The sequence below is a fragment of the Spermophilus citellus genome, assembly GCF_964194105.1.
Source record: "Spermophilus citellus genome assembly, chromosome: 5".
NCBI classification, from domain to species: domain Eukaryota; kingdom Metazoa; phylum Chordata; class Mammalia; order Rodentia; family Sciuridae; genus Spermophilus; species Spermophilus citellus.
The window spans coordinates 158,391,256-158,410,884 of NC_138186.1; the positions used below are offsets into that span (position 1 = coordinate 158,391,256).

The 19,629-nt window shown below is 41.9% G+C and overlaps 1 protein-coding gene and 1 long non-coding RNA gene across 3 annotated transcripts in view; both read left to right on the top strand.

Annotated features, from left to right (window-relative positions):
• The window catches only part of PPP1R14C (protein phosphatase 1 regulatory inhibitor subunit 14C), a 114,984-nt gene that overhangs the window by 75,875 nt on the left and 19,480 nt on the right, over positions 1 to 19,629 (top strand). The window contains exon 4 of one of the 2 annotated variants that reach the window (XM_081295234.1): positions 5,688 to 5,848. The exons of the other annotated variant lie outside the window; for it this stretch is intronic. Coding sequence (XP_081151360.1) covers positions 5,688 to 5,762 — 75 coding nt within the window. The 3' untranslated portion in view covers positions 5,763 to 5,848. Of the gene's footprint in view, positions 1 to 5,687; positions 5,849 to 19,629 lie in introns of those variants that run through there. 2 annotated transcript variants of the gene reach the window in all.
• Positions 12,113 to 16,375, top strand: LOC308650228. Its single transcript, XR_014022281.1, has 4 exons — positions 12,113 to 12,201; positions 13,013 to 13,138; positions 15,479 to 15,744; positions 16,222 to 16,375. It is a non-coding gene; the product is annotated as an uncharacterized lncRNA (long non-coding RNA).

Sequence of the window (19,629 nt, forward strand, 5' to 3'; positions counted from 1 at the left end):
TCCGTTTATATAATTCTTCACTTGGCAAACCTTTGCTGAGCACCTCTTACATATTAAGTGGTATGCTAGGAAACAAAGTGAGTAAGACTCTTGCAACCAAGTGGAGAAAAAAATATGCATGTGGATTATTTTGTGTGCTTTTGTCACAGTGAAGATAACATTTTATAAGTGTCCTTTTTTAGCTTGCTTATTTTTGCCCAGCTTTAGATGTTGGAAGCTTATCTGTGTTAACACAGGGGGCTGTCATAGAGTTCATTTACTTTTCATTACTGCATAGCATTTCTTTGTTTTAATATACTATCATATAGTTTCCCATTCTTCTGTTGATGCTCCCTTGGGCTATGCTCAGTTTCATATTATTATAAGGGATTGTGCAATAAAATAATTATTACTTACCTGTTGCCTCATGTACAAGTTTCTCCAAGGAATATACCAGGAAATGGTGTTGCTCTTAATATTTACACTGGCTCACCCACAGAATTTTAGAACATCCTTTTAACTTGGTATTCTCAAACATTAAAGATTTTGACAATCTGATGCTATCTTATTGCTCTATTTCTCTAATATACCTTTTCCTAACTTCTAGTAAGATTGAGCTTGTATGTGTGTGTGTGTGTGTGTGTGTGTGTGTGTATGGGGGGTAGGTGCTGGGGAAATGCTTCTAAAGGAATGTTTTCAAGTCCATTTCTAACACTTCATGATATGAAGAGCAAATACACTCATTTGTAACCCCTCAAGAGAGGAAGTGACACTATCACTTGAAGTGGCTCTTAAGTGGCTGATTTGGTAGTCGGCTCTTGTTCAGGCTGTAGAAGGGCAGGACCAAGGCAGGAACCCAATGGGGAAGATGCGGGAGGGACTGTGGCCCTCCACCAGGCAGGATGAGGAGGTGGTGTGGCTTCCTAGCAATGGTGGCCTCCATGCCTGCAGCCTGGGAAACTGGCAGACACACAGGGAGAAACACTTGCTTGGCTGGGACCGCTCATGGCTTCCTGGGAAGAAATAAAAATACTACTCACAACGCAATGTTCACACCCTGACCTGAGCACCAGGGTCTCGCTGAGGGTCACACACCACACTTCTCATCTGCCTTCCTTGTCAGACTCCCCCCAAGGGCTGGGCGAGGTGGGCTGTGTTTTCTTAATGTAGTCACGATAGTGTGTTCCCGATTTGAATTTTTGTAGCTTTGTGTCTTAAACCATTTTGTGCTGCCAAAACTAATGCATGATAACAGAAAGCAAGTCAGAGTTGCCCTGGAGATGGAAAGAGGGAAGACTGCAGAGGGATATGAAGAAACTTCTAGAGAGTGGGATATTCCATTATGTTGATCATGCATGTAGCATGCTTGTGATATACTTTATATCACAAGTATGTATGTATGTGTATATATATATATATATATATACACACACACACACACACACACACACACACACACACACTTTATATTTATAGCAGGCTTGTTTATACTTTAATGTGTTCAACTTTATGGCATGTCATTTATACCTTAATAAAGCTGTTTATAAGAAAAAGTCACTAAGACACTTTAGTGGTGGGAGCTCCTTTCCATCCTTTCTAGTAAAACCTCTGTCTCCAGGACACAGTGGCCCCTTTCTGGCCCATGCCCGTGACTTTGTCTCTGCCCTTGGTTTACCTGACCTCTCATCAGCACTTGACTCTGTTGATCACCTCTTCCTTCCAGAAACATTTTCTTCTCCCTGTGCCTTAGCAGTACTCTTTTTGGTTTTGCCTGCTGTTTGTTGTGGCCCTGTGACGAGTGACAACTGGTGGTGGAGTTGGAGCCTTGATCTTCAGCCTTCTTTTCCTTTCCATTCACACTTATCTCCAAGGCTGCTCATAGCCCTGCTATTTAAACCATCATCATCATCTGGGCTGGCCAATAGAATTTTCTGTGATTATGGAAATATTCTATATCTGCCTTTTCCAATGTGGCTATTGTGGCTATGACATGCTTGGTATGTGGCTAGTGTGACTAATAAAATGAACTTTAATTTTTACTGAATTTGAAAATTTCAGTTTCAAAGCCACATGAGGTTAGTATAGCAAACAGTCCAGGTCTAGATCAATGTGTGTTTACGATCTCTAGGTGGCAACTCATTAGCTGGTCTTGACCTGTATTTTTTCCAAAATAAATAAGAAAAGTTATAATTTTTCATGAAACCCTTGTTTCAGTCTTGAAATCTCTAAGCATCACAAGTAGTATGTTTGTTTTTAAATTGAAAGCCACTGACTTGGATGCTGGTGATGTCCATATTTATGTTTTGGCCATGGGCTGAGACTCTAAGTCCTATTTACCTGTCTTCTTGTCATCTCAGCACAAATCTGTAAACCTGTTGCTTTTGTCTCTCCAATTTCAGCAAACTGCACCCTCTTCCCATCCCAATGCTGAAGAACAATCACCTTCATTTCTGTCTTTCCTGTCCTCTTTCCCCACTGCACTGTACCCCAACATTCCATCCAGCAGCAAGGCACATTGGTTCCACCTCCAACATGGACCAAGCCTGCCCATGATTTCCATCAGTGTGCTCTAAGCCACCTGCAGCTTTTCAGTGATAGAGAGTGCTTTTGAGTGATATGAACCAAGTAATATGAACCATTTTTGATTACAGATCCTTGAATCTTCCTTGAGCATCATCTGTAACCAACAGCATCATCTGTAACCATCTGTAACCTTGTCTGCTAGGGGTGTTGTCACGTTTCTATATGGAGACTAAGTATTGGTCTTGTATTTTTTAACTCATTCAGCTGAATACCAAGAAGTACAAATTTAATGGATATGTGTATAATATGCACATCATGCACAATGCAGTATATTAAGATATAGACATATAATTAATATAAAATTTAAATGAGAGTTTTCCATTAATATTAGTACATCATAAATGTAAGACAGATCTTATCATTTATTTAAACTTTTTAACCTCTGAGATTTATGCATATCGTGACAAATTTTTAAGAAAATTTGAATTTGATTTAAATTACCAAATCACTTTTGTCTTGAAGAGAATGTCTATAGTTTGAATACATTATTCCTTATGTGATTTTAGTGTTTACTTTATGAAAAGCATGTTATTAAAATAGTGCAAAAATTACCAGAGTTGCTAATAAAACAAATAACAGGGTTTGTGATTCTGACCTTGGCTTTAAAAAAAACTCAAAAAAACAAAAAACAAAGAAAGAAAGGAAATTATAGTTAACTACTGAAACTCTTTGCAGTAGTCATTTGCAGAACACATTTTAAAAGCAAAAAAATTGAAATTATATACCCAGGATATTGTATATCAGTTGGTTAAATCACATAGTAAAGGAAATAATAGGAAAGTCTTTAACTTTTCCAAATGAAAATTAAAAATAGGGCTGGGGATGTGGCTCAAGTGGTAGCGCGCTTGCCTGGTATGTGTGGGGCACTGGGTTCAATCCTCAACACCACATAAAAATAAAAATAAAAAATAAAGATATTGTATCCACCTAAAAAAAACTAAAAAATAAATATTAAAAAAAATGGGAAAATATCACAATAGTCAAGCTATGGGATCAACATAGGTGCCCTTTAAGAGATGAATGGATAAAGAAAATGTGGTGTATTTACACAATGGAATATTACTCAGCCATAAGGAAAAATGAAATTGTGGCACTTGCTGGTAAATGGATAGAACTGGAGACTATTATGCTAAGTGAAGTAAGACAGTCCCCCAAAACCAAAGGCCAAATGTTCTCTCCGATATGTGGATGCAAACCCATAGCAAGGAAGGGTAGGGAGAGGAAGAATAGACGTTCATTGGATTAGACAAATGGGAATGAAGGGAAAGAAGAGGAATGGGAATAGGAAAGACAGTAGAATGAATCTGACATAACTTTCCTGTGTTCATATATGAATACATCACCAGTGTAACTCCATATCATAAAAAATAAAAATGGAAAATATAACATTATTTCACCCAAGAAAATCCTTTAAATTAGATAGGCAGTGTTCAGAAAATTGAAATAACCATATATATATATATATATATATATATATAATTTTTTTTTTTGGTCTGTTCAAGGTTGGAGATGGTGATTAAAGGATGGTTCTCCAAAGGGAAAGTCCACTTGCAGACAAAGACTCACACATAAGTGAGTTGTGCCATTGTTCATGAAAAGCCAGGAACCATCCAGAGCTCTAGGGATGTGGAATTAAGCAGACTGAACCACGTCCCTACAATAAAGACTGTATAACCACTAACATTAACCTTGAGAGAGCCTGTTTAATGTTGTGGGGAAAAGCTTCTGACATAACACTAAGTGGGAAGAAAGGATGTGGTTACACAGTATGATCTTAATTAAGTAAAAACAATATCCATGAGGAAAACTTGTTCCTAGTGGTTAATTCTAAGGAGTACATCATTGCTGATTTGTATTTTCCAAATTTTTTAGAAAAAGCACATATTACTTTCATAATGGCAAAAAGACTATTAAAAACAAATTGTGTCAGACAAATGTTAACTACTTAAATTTATGGGGGCTTGGAGCTGGAGAGCAGTGCAGGGCTCATTTGGTCTCGGGGCTCATGGCAGGGCTGCACTGGAGAAGGGAGATTGCTGAGAGCTGGGTCTGGAGCACCTGGAGGGACCACAGGGTTTCTCAATGGTGGCCCCTGTGAGCTCAGTTCACTACCTGTTACTTGCTGATCAGAAAGTCAGACACCGGCTGTCAGCTCTGTCTTTGACAAATATAAAATAGGAAGAGGAGGTAATCATTACCTAATACATGTGACTTATTTAATAGCTTATTAAAAACATGAGGCAACAGTAACAGACTCCTGATGTCATAAAGTGGGACCATTCTAGATGGTTTTTCATTCTTTGGGTTCTGATCCCTTTGTAAGTTATGGAATCATCTTAGTGGCTCATCCAGCATTCCCTTATAAATAAAATTAGAATAAAATAGAAAAAAATCAGAGAATAGAAAATAGGCCTTGCATATAACGAGTTCCGTAAATTTTAATCTCAGGTATGTGTAGTTACTGGATGGTTGTTGTTTCCTCCTCCTCCTTCTGATATTTTTTAGTTGTATTTGGACACAATACCTATATTTTATTTATTTATGTCTAGGTGGTGCTGAGGATCGAATCCAGGGCCTCTCACACACTAGACAAACGCTTTACTGCTAAGCCACAACCCCAGCCCTAAAATGTGATTTTTTTTTTGTTTGCCTATGATTTGCATTCAAAAAAGTGGACTCTTCCTATGATCTAGACCAGTTGCTCTCAGGGTGTTCCTAGGCCCAGCAGTGCCAGCATCACTCGAGAGCTTGTCAGAAATGCAGAGGCACCAACCTGCACCTATTCAATCAAAAGCTACAAGACGCCCAGGTGATGCATATGTACCCAGTGAAGTCGAGGAACAGCAAAACCACGCATGCTACCCGAGGCCACAGGTAGCATCAGTGAGTGGACACAGCCTGCCTTCCTCCTGGAAGAGAGCAGAGAGGGAGAAAGAAAGAATGCTTCCATGAAGTTCAAGTGCTCTTCCTTTGTTTAAAAATATAACTGTGTTCTACACAGTTAGAGTTAACACCAAATTGATCAACTAAATGAACTGCGGATAACATCAATTACATGAAGCAGATTTTTAAACACACTTTTTAATAGTGCGACCTCTCATGTGAACTTCTTTGATCTCTTTTAGGAATTTATCAAAGAGCTGCTCTCCCGGATAAGAGGCATGAGGAAACTCAGCCCTCCACAGAAGAAGAGCATATGATTCTGGAACAGGGTAGAACTGTCTCAGAGACAAAGTGTCCTGGGATGTGGAGTCATGAAGACTTTTATTAAACAATATTTGTCCTTATGAACAACTTTTTTTTTTGGTGTGTGGGGAGGGAATCTATTAGACATTTATTCAAGAGTGTTCACTTTTGTTCTTGTTGTTTTAAAGGTTTTCATTAGTGTAATATTTTAATAGCAAAGATATCATGACTCTTGACTGCAGCCCTACTGAGGATCCTCAAAGCAGGGGGACTTCCAAGTGTGGGCCAGGACAGGCAGTGTTTTCTTCAAGGACTCAGATGTTTAGTACTTTACTATGCAGGGAAGGTGGCTTTCTTATTTATAACCAGTTTGGTAATGTTTTTTTTCTTAAGTTGTACATTTGACTCAGATGTCAAATTTCCTGTACTTGTATATATCTCCACACGACTAAGTTAAAATGTAGATGTGAGTTTTATTTCACATGGATGGAACAAACTTGTGGTCATCCTTTCATGGGAGGTCACAGCACATGTATTTCCAAGAGGCCACTGGGCATTCTTCATGTGAGTGCTGTTGACCTTCAACATTCACTTTCTGCACCAAAGTGGAAGAATCTAGTGTACCCATTATTCTAATGTGCTACACTACGAAAACGTGGAGTTGGTCAAGGGCTTAATTTGTGGACTTTATATGATTTCATTGGTCAGGACGCTTTGCCAGGTCATATGCTTATTGCCTCATTTGTGGTTGTTTAAAGTTTTATGAACCCTTAATTTGAAGAGCTAACCTGATTTCTAGAGAAATGCCCACGCTGTCTGAGTGGTGTTTTGCAATGGAAAAAGGAAGCACTGTGTAGCAATGAGTTCTCTGCTTTCAACCAAATACTGTGTGTTATTCCCTCTTCTGGAAAGCAGGTCAAAAGGAAGTTAGCAGATTGAGCGTCCAACTCCCTAGAAATGAACTCTGGGTCCCTCTGTGCCTTGTAACATCAGACCAGAGGTGGGTTAAGAAAGTGCTGAGGGAGTGTGGAGACAGCAGGGCCTCACCTTCTCTCAAGACAGTTGCATTTTTGGCTTTACTCAGTGGCTCATGACAAGGACTCTGAAGACTCCTGGCCCTAAGAATGACCTGGATCTCAAGCCTGGAGCTAGACCAGAGCACCTGCCCTGCCCCTTCAGTTACTTACCAGCTCATTGGAGTAGAATTATAATTCACATGGGATGTGGGTGGGGTAAAAGGTGACAGTAGAAACTCTTCCCTCCAGAAGGCCCCTGCGGCCTCCCCATGAAACCCCACCTACTGTAAGATGTCTCCAGGTAGCCCTGTCTGAGGACAGGGACCAGGCATTTTATATCAAGGGTGCTCTGAACATATTTTATTTTTTAAAAAGAACAATGTTTGTGAATTCTACGTATACTGGCAAGCTTTTGAAAATGTATTTAATTTTGTAATGTTTACCAATGATTTATTTACAAGCTATTTACTCAAATAAATGGAGCTGCTTACAAACCTCATATGCCTTGCAGAATTTATTGACATGGTGATTCACTTTGTCGGGTTCTCTGCAGATGAGGGCACCTACTCTATATATATCTAGCTTTAAGTTTTGAGATGAGACGTATTTGCAGGCAGGTAATCCTAGCTTATTCCTGGGGCCTCTTCAGATCAGGGGTGGAAATAAAGGACCCAGACACACTCTTAGCCTGGCAGGCTTCTGCTCCAGCACTCACCTAGGCCAGACCCTGTTCATTTTATGAAAACTTCCCTTTGTCATCTCAGAAAAATCCTCAAGAAGATTTCAAATTGAAAAAGCATATTCCAAATATTGTCATAATGCCATGGGTGGTATAAAAAAATTGCAGGGTTTCTATAAGCTTGACAGCCCAGATTATGGTCTTCCAGTGAAGCAAGAATGGACTCTGGTGCCCCCATGCACCCCCACCTTCCTCCCTTCACTTGCTCAGGCCACCAGCACCACTGCTCCCAGCTAGAAGCTACCCCCTGCCCTAACTCCCCACCCTCCCCACACACCCCACTCACCTGTCTTGTCCTCTGCCAATACCTCTCAGGCGGCCCTCTCTCGGCAAAGGCTTCTCCACGTCCTTCCTTCCCTCTCTCTCTCTCTCTGCTGTTCTCCACCAGCAGCCAGAATGATCATCCTGCTCCCTGCTCAAACCTCACCTCCTGTGTCTGCCTTCAGAGGCGCTGGCTCTTGCCTCTCCCACTTCTTAGCCCATATCCAGTCCCACTGAATTCCTGGTGATTTCTGGAATATTCCATGTCTTTCCTCCTCTGAGGCTCTGTAAGATCTGTTGCCTTGGCCCAGAATACCCTCCCCAGCAGCAGTGTTCACAGAGCTGGATTCCATTCCTTGCAGCTCCAGCATCACCCCCGTAACATGCACCTCAGTGCCACTCTGCCTGCCTGCCTGAAGGCCTCTTCTGTCAGCCTCCGACATCCTGGAGGTTGGGACTGGTACTTAACCCAGCATCTGGTCCTGTGCTTGGACCATCAAAGAGACCAATGCATGTTTGCTGATTGAATGAATGTGACAAAGGTTCTTCAAGAAGTTTCCTTCCTAGCTAGGGTGATGGTTCTTAGATCTGAATTTCCATCTGAATCACCTGGAAAGCTTTAGGAAAAAAAAATCATGCCTAGGCTTCAGTCAGTTCTGACCAATGAAGTCAGAATCTCTACGCCATAGAGGCATGCTTATGTCATGTGATGTGTTGGTTTGAGCTCAGCCTTCCATATTTGTACTACTACAGTAGGTGGCAGTGATGACGTCAAACACTGGTTCTTCCTCATACTGGGGGAAATGGGCTGAAAGTATCTAATTCTATATCAGTGCTCACTTGAACATTGAGAAATCTGTTTAAGCTTTATGGAGTGGCTTCCATTTATAACAATCATAATAAAAGCACAACACTAAGTGCTTACATGACTTATTTCATTTAATCCTGATCTTAGTCTTCTGAGGTAGATTGTCTTCTCATTTACATATGAGAAAATAAACTCAGAGAGGTTTATTGGCTTACCTGAGGTCACACAGTTCCAGAGCTGAGATTCAAACTCAAGCCTATTTGACTCCAAAGCCCCATAACCACTGGACACTTGTGTCTCTAGCTACTCTTACTGACAGGAGTGAAACCCAGGAATTGCCTCTAAATTGAGCCAGGTCCTGAGCTGGTGGATGCGGGTGAAGGCTTTGTGGTCAAACACCTGCAGCGAGCGCTCTTCCTCACTCCTGAGAACAGGGGGCTCCCTGCCCCTCCCCTTCCCTGGGCTGCTGGCCTATGTCCAGGTTTGGCCTTTTCCCTGATGTGAAGGCCCTGGACTTGTTCTCAGTAGCTGAGAATGAAGTATCCATCCATCTATTTCCTGAGAAGGCAACTTTGGGGTAAGAGAAGCTCTGGGTAAAGTACTTTTTAATTCCTGGAACATACTGATATTGGGTTATTATTTATCACCTACAGTCCCCATAAAGTATTGCATGCTGTGCAGAATCAGCTTAGCAACAATAGATGAGCTTGTGGCTATATCTGGGTCTTTCTAACAAGTCACAGCAGTTGGGAATATGAGCCCTTTTCAACACGTCCACTGTTTAACAAGAGAAGGACCTGCCACACAGCCATGGGTCACAGCCCCCTTTTCACATCTGAGTCCTCAAGAACCTGGGGATTCCCTCTGCTTCTTGGAAACCTTCCTGGGATCCAGCCACATTGGGAGGGCTGCCCTACCTCCCTGTCACCTTCCTCCTTTGATTCCTGTCCTAGGGTACTGGACTCAGGACCCTTTAATTGTACTGCATGTCCTAACAGGACACAGTGGGAAGTGCTGTCTTTGTCTGTGGTCCATCTAAAAAATAAACCTCACATCTGGAACTCTCTGGAAGCCATTTTAAAATTGGACACAGACAGATATACCTGTATTTCCCCCCACCGTTTTCTCTTGAATTCATTTTAACCCAGATGATCCTAGAGAGGTATTACTAAGAACTAGCTTCGTTTCCTTTGGGATTTGGAGAATAATTTATGGTGTGTATCTTGTCTTTGAAAAATACTGAATGCCTTCTCCCAGCCTCCTACAAGTGAGAAAGAGCTGTCCAGGCTCCATGGAATTCCCTCCAGCCCCCACTCAGAAATAATGCTGGAAGAGGTGTTTTTTTTTTTTTTTTTTTTTAAAGCATTCTGTTACTGTCTTTCATGAACACTGAATAGTCCTCACTTGTTGACTGGTGTAAGTTGCCTGGGGATGACTGACAAAGGTTCTTCAAGAACGTATTGTATTCCCTACTATATGTGTGTATTGTATTCCCTACTACACCACACCAGACAGACCTCTCAAAAGGGCACTGATATTAAAACATCTGCAAATTAGGTCCTAGACACTTGCTTTTCTGTTAATTCTACTGGGTCAACCATGAAGGCCATATTTGTCTTTGGTATGTGTTCCCTTCCATGTTTGAGCTCCTTGGTGGGTGTTGAAAGAAACTGACTGGGTGGCCTTCTTTGGGCTCATCCTGTTCTGGTGGACTCTAGAAGTAGGTGGTCCTAGCAAGAATGTGGGGTGAGGGGAGTTGTATTTGAAGGGAATTGCTTGATCTTCTTCAAATGAAAGTTCTTAATTTCATATTGCAGTTATTAGAAGACAATTTTATATGGGCCCCCCATACTTGTGCATGTTTTTTGAGCACAGACTGCTTTATATCAGACTATCTTTTCAAGAATATTTGTATGTGCAGCAGATAGCCTTGGAAGTTAGCAATAATGCTTCCCTCCAGATCAAAGTAATGGGTAGGTATCTTATTGCCCATTATAAAAGATTTGGGTTCCCTAAATTCAGAGTACCATCTGCCGGAAAACAACCCACTACATGTGCAGGTGTCATCTGTACTTCTTTGTCACACTTTATGGAAATTGGGACTTCAAAGAAATTAACATTAAAAATTGACTCCAAGCTCAGAATGGCCGTTCATTCTGTAATTCCAGCTACTTGGGAGACTGAATCAAGAGGATTGCAAGTTCAAGGACAGCCTTGGCAACTTAATGACCCTGTCTCAAAATAAAAATGGCTGGGCGCATAAAACACCCCTGGGTTTAATACCTGGTACCACACACACACACACACACACACAAAAAAAAAAAAACACATACAAATTGATACTCAAAAGTGCTGTTACTCTGGCTACTGCTGTTTCTGAGAGTAATAAACTGTCCTTCCTTTGGATCTAGGGGTTTTGGGTCTTTTACCAGCATCTATGAACTGTGGCATGCCAACTTGTGAGCTAATAGTACAGTAAAACCTCAGACCCTAAACAAGTCTTAACAATGGTCTGTCTTCTAGGTCTCTTTCAATATGACGTGTATTATTCTTGTAATTAGTAGATACCTTGCTTAGCTTGATTAATCATTTTCAACTACACAGCATCATATGTTTTCCTTTAAAGTGATTTCATGCCTAGAACTAGTTGGCCTGGGGTCAAAATTTACTTTCACAAAGGCACCTTCTTTCACCCTCCTTGTTAGCAACACAAAGTAAACACTATCAGGGAAAGAGACACCGATAGACAAGAGACAATGTCTGAGGAATTTAGTAAAAGGACCTTTTACAGTGAGGTAGAGAAGACAGGCCAAGAGGAGTTCTTGCCTCAAATCTTCCTCTTTAAAATAAAAAACAAAAAATAGATCTATCATATGATCCAACTATCCCATTTTTTGGAATCTACCTAAAGGCAGTGCAATCCACATGAAGAAACACATACAAACCCATGTTTATTGCATCACTGTTCACCATAGCTAAGAAATGGTATCAGCCTAGATGCTCATCAAACAGATGAAGAGTTAAAGAAAATGTGATATGCACACACAATGGAGTATTATATTATTTAGCCATAAAGAAAAATGAAATCTTGTAATTTGTAGCAAAGTATATGGAACTGGAAGGCATTATGTTAATAAAGTAGGCTAGACACAGAAAAACACACACCACATGTTCTCTCTCATATGTTAAAACATATTGACCTAAAAGCAGAATCGGATTCTACTAGGAATTGGGAAGGGCATGGATGATGGTTAGATTTGATGAGGCATTCTTTTACATGGATGCAAACACCATACTGAATCCCATTACTATGTACACTTAGTAAAGGTTAATAAATATGTATGTGTTTGAACTATATGAAGAGTATATCATCACTTGCTCTTTTGAAGTTCCCAAACTCAACTCTAGGAGCAGTTTTGCAGTGTCTATCATCACTTGCTCTTTTGAAGTTCCCAAACTCAACTCTAGGAGCAGTTTTGCAGTGTCATGGTCCACCAAGTGATTACTGAAACCAAAAATAGAAACTGAGCTCAGGGAAGATCTGGTTCTACCAGATTGGTTCTGTGAGGTCACTAAGTGGTCTATAAAGTGTAACCCAACCCACCCTCTGGATCACAAGTTGCTTGAAGGTAAGTGATTTGCTATTTTGTTTTCCATTGTTAGTAGCAGGAAATTTTTCCTTTGGTGCTGATTTGATATTTTGAAGGAATATCACTGACTTAAACCTCTCTGTTGGTAACTTATGGAGAAGTGACAGATTATTTGTCCTTTTTAAAGTGTTTTTTTTATAGCACTTAGAGCAGTACCTTGCCCTTTGGCCTGCAATCTCAAAATGGTAATAATACGTACAGTCAGCCTGTACTGTTGCTCCACATACAGCACCAAAACCTTAGCAAATCAGTTCTTCACTTAATTGGTAATGGGCAAGAATTCAAAGAAAACCTCTCAAATGGATCAAAAAAAAAAAATACCTAGCACAATTTCTTTTTCCTTAGTCTTAATTTCTGTTTAAATATTTGTGTTCCTCTTAGAGCTGGGCCTCCCTCCCCCTGTGTTTTTATGTTAGGAATTCCTAAAGCCACAGTTCATGTGGGCCTGTGGGGTCCTCACAACCTCTACTACCATGTGGGTAACACTGTAGTCAGATGGAATTTACAGAGGGTGAGGGGGAGACAGATGGAGGCAGAGCCACACAGAGCAACTGAGACCATGAGCCAAAGACAGAGAGCCAGAAAGAGTGACAGAGTGACAGAGAGACATGGATGTAGTAGGAGGAGAGGGCCCACGCTGACAATGGATCCTCAGGATGTCCATACCTAGAACAGGTGAAGAACCACAGCCACACCCACTTGGGTGTGCCGGGCATAGCTGGTGTCAAACTACACCTCCTGTGCCGACTTCAGCCCCCTCCATGATTGGATTTCCTGGACTCTCCTGCAGGCCTCCTCCCCAGATGGTCGCTCTGCTGAGTTCCTTCCCAGATGGCAACATCTCCCCCTAATGCTGGCTGAGGAAGAAGTACCACCTGTTTTACAGGGAAGCTTTGCCTGGTGTTATGGTTTGGAGGTGAGGTATCCCCTAAAAAGCTCACCTGTGACACGATGCAACAAGGTTTAGAGGAGAAATGATTGGGTTATGGAAGCCTTCCCCCAATTGTGGATTAACCCCTGATGAGATTAACTGAGTGGTGACTAATGGTGGGTAGGGTGTGGCTGGAGGAGGTGGCTCATTGGCATCGTGCCTTTGGGGTGTATATTTGTATCTGGCCAGAGGAGTCTGTCTCTCTCTGCTTGCCAGTCATCATGGGAACTGCTTCTTTCTCCACACTCTTCCGCCATGATGTTCTGCCTCACCCTGAATCCCAAGGAATGGAGCTGGCTGTCTGTGAACTGAGATCTCTGAATCCGTGTGCTCTCAATTTAACTTTTCCTCCCCTAAAATTGTTCTTATTCAGTCTTTTAATCACAGCAGCAAAAAAAGCTGACTAAAATACCTGGGTCTCTCCCAGGCTCAGGAGCACACACTGGCCGCTCAGAAGGGTTCCAGGTATCTCCTGCCTTTCTGCTTCCCATGATGCCTTCTGCCTTGGGGTTCTCGTGTTCACAGGCCCCCGGTGTAGATTCACCTCCAGCCTGCCTCCACAGCCAGCACCCTAACCTACTCCCAGATCCTTCCATTACCCTCATTGTGTTTAGGTTATCAAACCAATTAAGACATTAATGTGAGTGAGCATTGGTGTGCATTACACAATAAAGGATGCAAGGAAGTTGTACTTTGTCATCTTGTCCCTGGAAAAAAATGAGAACTGAAAGAAGAACGATGCTGTGTCCCTTGACAAAACACTTCTCTTGTGTTCATTCTTTTGTTGGTTTATAACTGTGCAAAGAAACAAAGCTATTGCATTATATTTGAGCTGGGAATTAAAATTCTGCAAAATATTTTATACCTGCTAGGAGGAGGTGAGCCCTTCATTGCTCTTTTTGCTTATATTTTATCATGAGTCTCATTTAATCCAAAGCACCGCTCCTTAATTCATGATTTTTATGTGGAGGAAACCCTAAAGGTACTTCTGAGTGCCATTGTACAGAGAAAGTAGGTCACACATTCAATGTTAGAAATAAACTGCCCTGGCGAAGTATTTGCTCAGCCATCCACCACCTGAGATTAAGAATGACTCAATCGCATAATGAACCTTCCAGAGCCATACTATTGATGAACCTCAGACCCTGAAGGCAGAAACTCTGTAATAGCTGAAATTCCCATTTTGTTGCCAACAACAAATTTCAAATACTGTTCTCTCAATGATTATCCAGGGAAAACCAAGCATAAATGAAGGGGCTTTAAGATCATAACTCCCCCAAATCCCATCACCTTCCTCTGAATCTCACTTTATACTAAGAATGCAATTCTTTCTGTGTTGTCAGTTTAGGGAAGTTCTTGGGGGTCATTCATTGGTCACTGGGAAAATAAGCACTAATGTCTGTTTTGGTTTGGAAAGAAGGTTGTATGACTAGTTGTTCAGCTGCATGTCGCATTGCCTGAGCTTGGAAGTCTCCTTGTTTTTCCACTCAAGGCTTTAGAAAAGCCTTCCTCAAGGAAGTGGAGGAGCTTGGCCTCTGTATCACACTTCAGGTTTTTAAAACCATGCCATCCTCCCCACCCCATTTTAAATTATGGTCCTGAGGCCAAGCTACAGCGCCATGGGTTTGGAAAGAAAAGGACACATAAGCAGCAAATCCACATTGGATTTGTGGAGTTGGCAAGCACCTGCTCAGAGGAGGTTTGAGCAGCCACAGAGAGTCCCTTACATGTCACTGGCCTTCCATGTTAGAGTGGGAGGTCCCATAGTCAATGTTTGTTCTCCTTCAACCAAACCTGCACATACTCCTGGGGGGTTGTAAGTCAATGGTATATATATATATATATATATATATATATATATATATATATATATATATATATATCAAATTCCAAAGCTTTATTTTAATCAACTTTAATTAGGTATAATTTACATGCAATAAAATTTACACCAGTTAAGTATGAGTCAATCAGTTTATCACATATAACCCATCAGTAAAACTACCACCCCAATTAAGATCCAGGACATTTCCATCTTCCCCCACATTCTCTGTGCTGCTTTGCACTTGTTTTCTCCGCACACCACCTTGTACAAAAAGCAGCTACTGATCTGATTTCTGTCACTAGAGAACAGTTCAGACTGTTATAGAATTTCATGTTTTTTTTTTCCATTAAGTCAATGGTTCTTTATCAAATTCTTTATTGAGGGGAAGAGTCTGGGCATGCGGGCTGTGAAGGGCTAGTTAAAGGTGGGGGCAGAGAACCACTGTGGCTGTTGTTTGGATATTGTGAGGCTGCTGACCAAATGCATTCTGCTTCCTCTTCTAGAGCCTGACGGTGTGAGCAGCAGCCTGCCTGAATTTCCAAATAGCAGCCAAGCTGCCCAGTGACAGGGAAGTAGGTATGCAAACTGGAACCATATTTTTGGAAGGCAATTTGGAAATAAATATTAAAATATAACAAGCAAATACCCCTTGATCCAGTAGTTCTACCTCTAAAAATGTGCCTAATCCTTGTGCACATGGTGAAAGGGCAGAACAAAGCACGAGCCAACTCCAGCAGGAAGGGCTGGGCAGGCCTCAGAAGGGCAGCAGGTACGTAGATCCATACAGGTAGTTGAAGAAGCTGGGGGTTGGGTGGGCTTGGCTTCCTTAGGTGACCCACTGACAAAGGGGACAAGTTCTTTTCTCTTCATAATGATACAAAGCAGCTGTGTCCAGAATAGCCCAGAATGAGCCTTTTTATTTTAGTTTTGGAAAACCCCTGGCACTGTCCTCCAGCCTCTGCCTTTTCTGCCTGTCCAGTGACCATGACTACCCACAGAATTCGTGAGGAATTGCTTTCCAAGCCCAACCACTTAAAGCAGCTGTCAATCATCAGCAAACATAAGCAGAGACGACAGGCTCCCTCCTATTGAGTGCGCCCTGTGCCAGCTGCTGTGTAGTTGGCTGCATTGTCCACAGACCCTCAGAGTTACACCTGCCCCAGGAGGCCAAAGATATTCCCCTTAATATAGATAAGGACACTGATGCTTGGAGAGATTAAATATACTCATCCGTCTGCATCCACAGGGCATTCATTCTGGGACCTGCCTCCAAGGAGAACAAACTGAAGATATGCTCAAGTTTCTTGTATAAAATGGCATAATATTTGCATATAACCTACATACATCCTTCCATATATTGTATTTTTTAATTTGTTCTAATTAGTTATACATGACAGTAGAATGCATTTTGACACATCATACATAAATAGAGTACAACTTCTCATTCTTCTGGCTGTGCATGGTGTACAATTCCACCAGTCATGCAATCATATGTACACATAGGGTAATAATGTTCAATTCATTCTACTATTCTTCCTACTCCTATACCCCCTTCCATCCTTCCACTTCCCTCTGTCTAATTCAAAGTATCTCTGTTCTTCCTTAGCCCCCCACCCTTATTGTGAACTAGCATCTGCATATCAGAGAGAACATTCTGCCTTTGGTTCTTTGGGATTGGCTCATTTCACTTAGCATTATATTTTTCAGCTCCATCCCTTTTCTGGCAAATACCATAATTTCAGTCTTGTTTAAGGCTAAGTAATATTCCAGTGTGTACCATATATTGTATTTTAATCATTTCTAGGTACTTACAATACTTGATACAATTTAAATGCTTTGAAAATGCTTGCTATTCAGTATTGTTTAGGGAATATGACAAGGAAAAAATTTATACATATTCAGTGCCGCAGTCTGGCTGGGCACAAAATAACCGAGCCATCACAAAAGCCTTGTAGATTCAAACAGCAACTCTTTATTCCCGAACTCTCACCGGCCCTCTACACACGCGTTCTGGGAAAAATACACTCCCTCCACGGGGCTCTGCGTACCAATTCTCTCAGAACCCCGCGAGAACTCCACAGGATGTCAAGGAGCGGGCGCCTAAGGCAGCAGGATACGCCCTATTCCCAGCAGGATCCACCCTAAACCTGGAGCCACCCTAATCCCTGAGCAGGGTCACCTTTCAACCAAAAATGCCATGCGCCATTCTTACTTGGCTATGGCTCTCAGCAATTCAGTACAGACACAATTTAAAAAGTATTGACAGAAGAATAAATCTAACATAATTTTTGTGTGTATACATATGAAAACATCCAGGTGAATCCCACCATCGTGACCACTCACAAAGATGGGTCCCAATTAGAATAAGATATATTCCATGCATGTATAATTTTATCAAAATGAATTCTTCTGCTCCGTAGTTAGTTGAGTCCATGGGTGTAGAACTCCCAGAACTGGAAGACCAGTTCTGTTCTGAGGTCAGGGGATGAGAAAGCTTCGGCTTCAAGGCAGGCAGCCTGTCTGCAAAGCTAACTCTGTCGAACCGTGTAGAGCAGTTACCTGCAATAGAGAAGCACGGGCGATTACGTTGTATGGCTCCGTCTTATGTTATGTGGATATATTGAGGCAGGTCCAAGGTCACGTGCTGCATATCTGTGAGTCCGGTACATTGATCTGGGTATTTCCTTCACCCACAGAGTGCTTCATGCAATGTATATTGTAGGGAAAGGTCTTGCTCACAACAAGGCCTCGCAAGGGAACAGGGGTTTGTGTATATGGTCTCTGTTGTGATTTTTCTGTGGACCATGGGAGGCTGATGGAGAGGAAAGAATACTTGGGTCTGTCAGCACCCAGCCTGGTGTCTAGGAAAGTGATTTAACCTGTCTGGACTCTGATCTTCTTATCTGTAAACTCAGAAACATGTGCGGCAATGCTCCTATGGGGTAGAAAGTCTCACAGGAGCAATTAACAAGAAAAGCTTTGGCACAGTGTAAACATCTGCAGGCGTAAGACGCGTGTTCATTAGCTTGGATGCTCCAGCAGCTGCAAAGACCTGGTGCCACCCAACCAATCAACCCACCACCCTACCACTGCATGGCTCCCAGTGCAGCCTGGTATGCGCACCTTGCTTCCTTTATCTATAAAATGGGATGCCAGCAGGGCAATCGTGCATGTACCCAGAGGCTCCTTGGCTTGGGATGGGGTACGTCCCTGTAAGCCCATAGTAAACTGAAGTGTCATAAGTCAAAAATGCATTCAATACACGCTACCCAACACCATTATTGGCCAATTCACCTTAAAAATGTTCAGAACGCGTCCATTAGCCTTTGGTGGACAAAATCATCGAACACAAAGCCCATCTTCTGATAAAAGTGTCAAATACTTCCTGTAACTTTTAAAGACGTGACGGGATGTGAAAACCAAACATAAGTATCCCCCAAATTGCCAACAGCACAGTCTTCCGTAGACTCTTGCTTGTTTCCCCTCGTGATGAGGCTATGGCTGCAGCTGCTGCTGCCCAGGGAAAGATCCAAATCCAAAATTCAAAGTCTGATTTCTACTAAATACCTATCACTTTCACACCATTGTGAGGTTGAAAAATTGAAAAATCCCAGGTAGAACCATCACAGGTTGGGGACCACACGTACAGCATTTATACACATAGAGCACCTTGCCACACCTCTGTTGCCAGTCTTCTGTGAGCAGGAAGACCCTGCATGGACACTTACACGGATACTTGATTATTAAAAGCAATGGCCACCCAAAGCCCTTGCTTCTTCTCCTCTGACTTCCTCCTGGGGCTGTGCCCATCATTCATCTGATTCTGCTCAGCCACGGTGAGGAACAGGGGTTTTCAGTGAAGCTGGCTGCTCCCCTAGTCTGCCAGGCTATGATTTGATGTTTCTAGAAGCAGAGCTGGAGCACCTGACCTTCAGGTCTCTACCTCAGAATGCTCTAGCTCTCTTGGAGAACCGGGAAAAGAGAGAGAGAGAGGGAGAGGGAGAGGGAGAGGGGGAGGGGGGGGAGGGACGACAGGAAGGACAAGGAAGGAAGGAAGGTGGATTTTTTACCAATAGGGCATTATGTAAAATTGTGGATGTGTAACCGATGTGACTCTGCAATCTGCATTTGGGGTAAAATTGGGAGTTCATAACCCACTTCAGTCTAATGTATGAAGTATGATATGTCAAGAGCTTTGTAACGTTGTGAACAACCAATAAAAAAAATAAAATAAAATGAATGCAAATAATAAAAAAAAATAAAATAAAATAAAAAGTCTCTATTATCTCTGTGTTACGCTTTGTCCTTTTTAATACTGAAATGTGTTTGTTTCACTTCTCCCTCGTGATATTGTATTTGGCTGGGGGTGGAGATAGCCTTTGAGAAAGAATCCTAAATCCAATAGCCATCCCAGAGGCCAAATTACAGATGGGAAAATAGCCCTCAATATCTAAGATTCGAAGAACAAGAAACTTACTAATGAGGCGTGCACGTTTCCTGAGCGTTTCTCAGGGCCAGTGTTTTTTAAATCAGGACAAGGTTATGGAAGATCATCTTTAATTAAACCTGCAGTCAGTCCCTGCGGGGGGTTTGTGCTGTGTTCACCTCTTGAATTATGTACTCCAATTAGCAGAAATCTCTCCTCCTAGCCTGC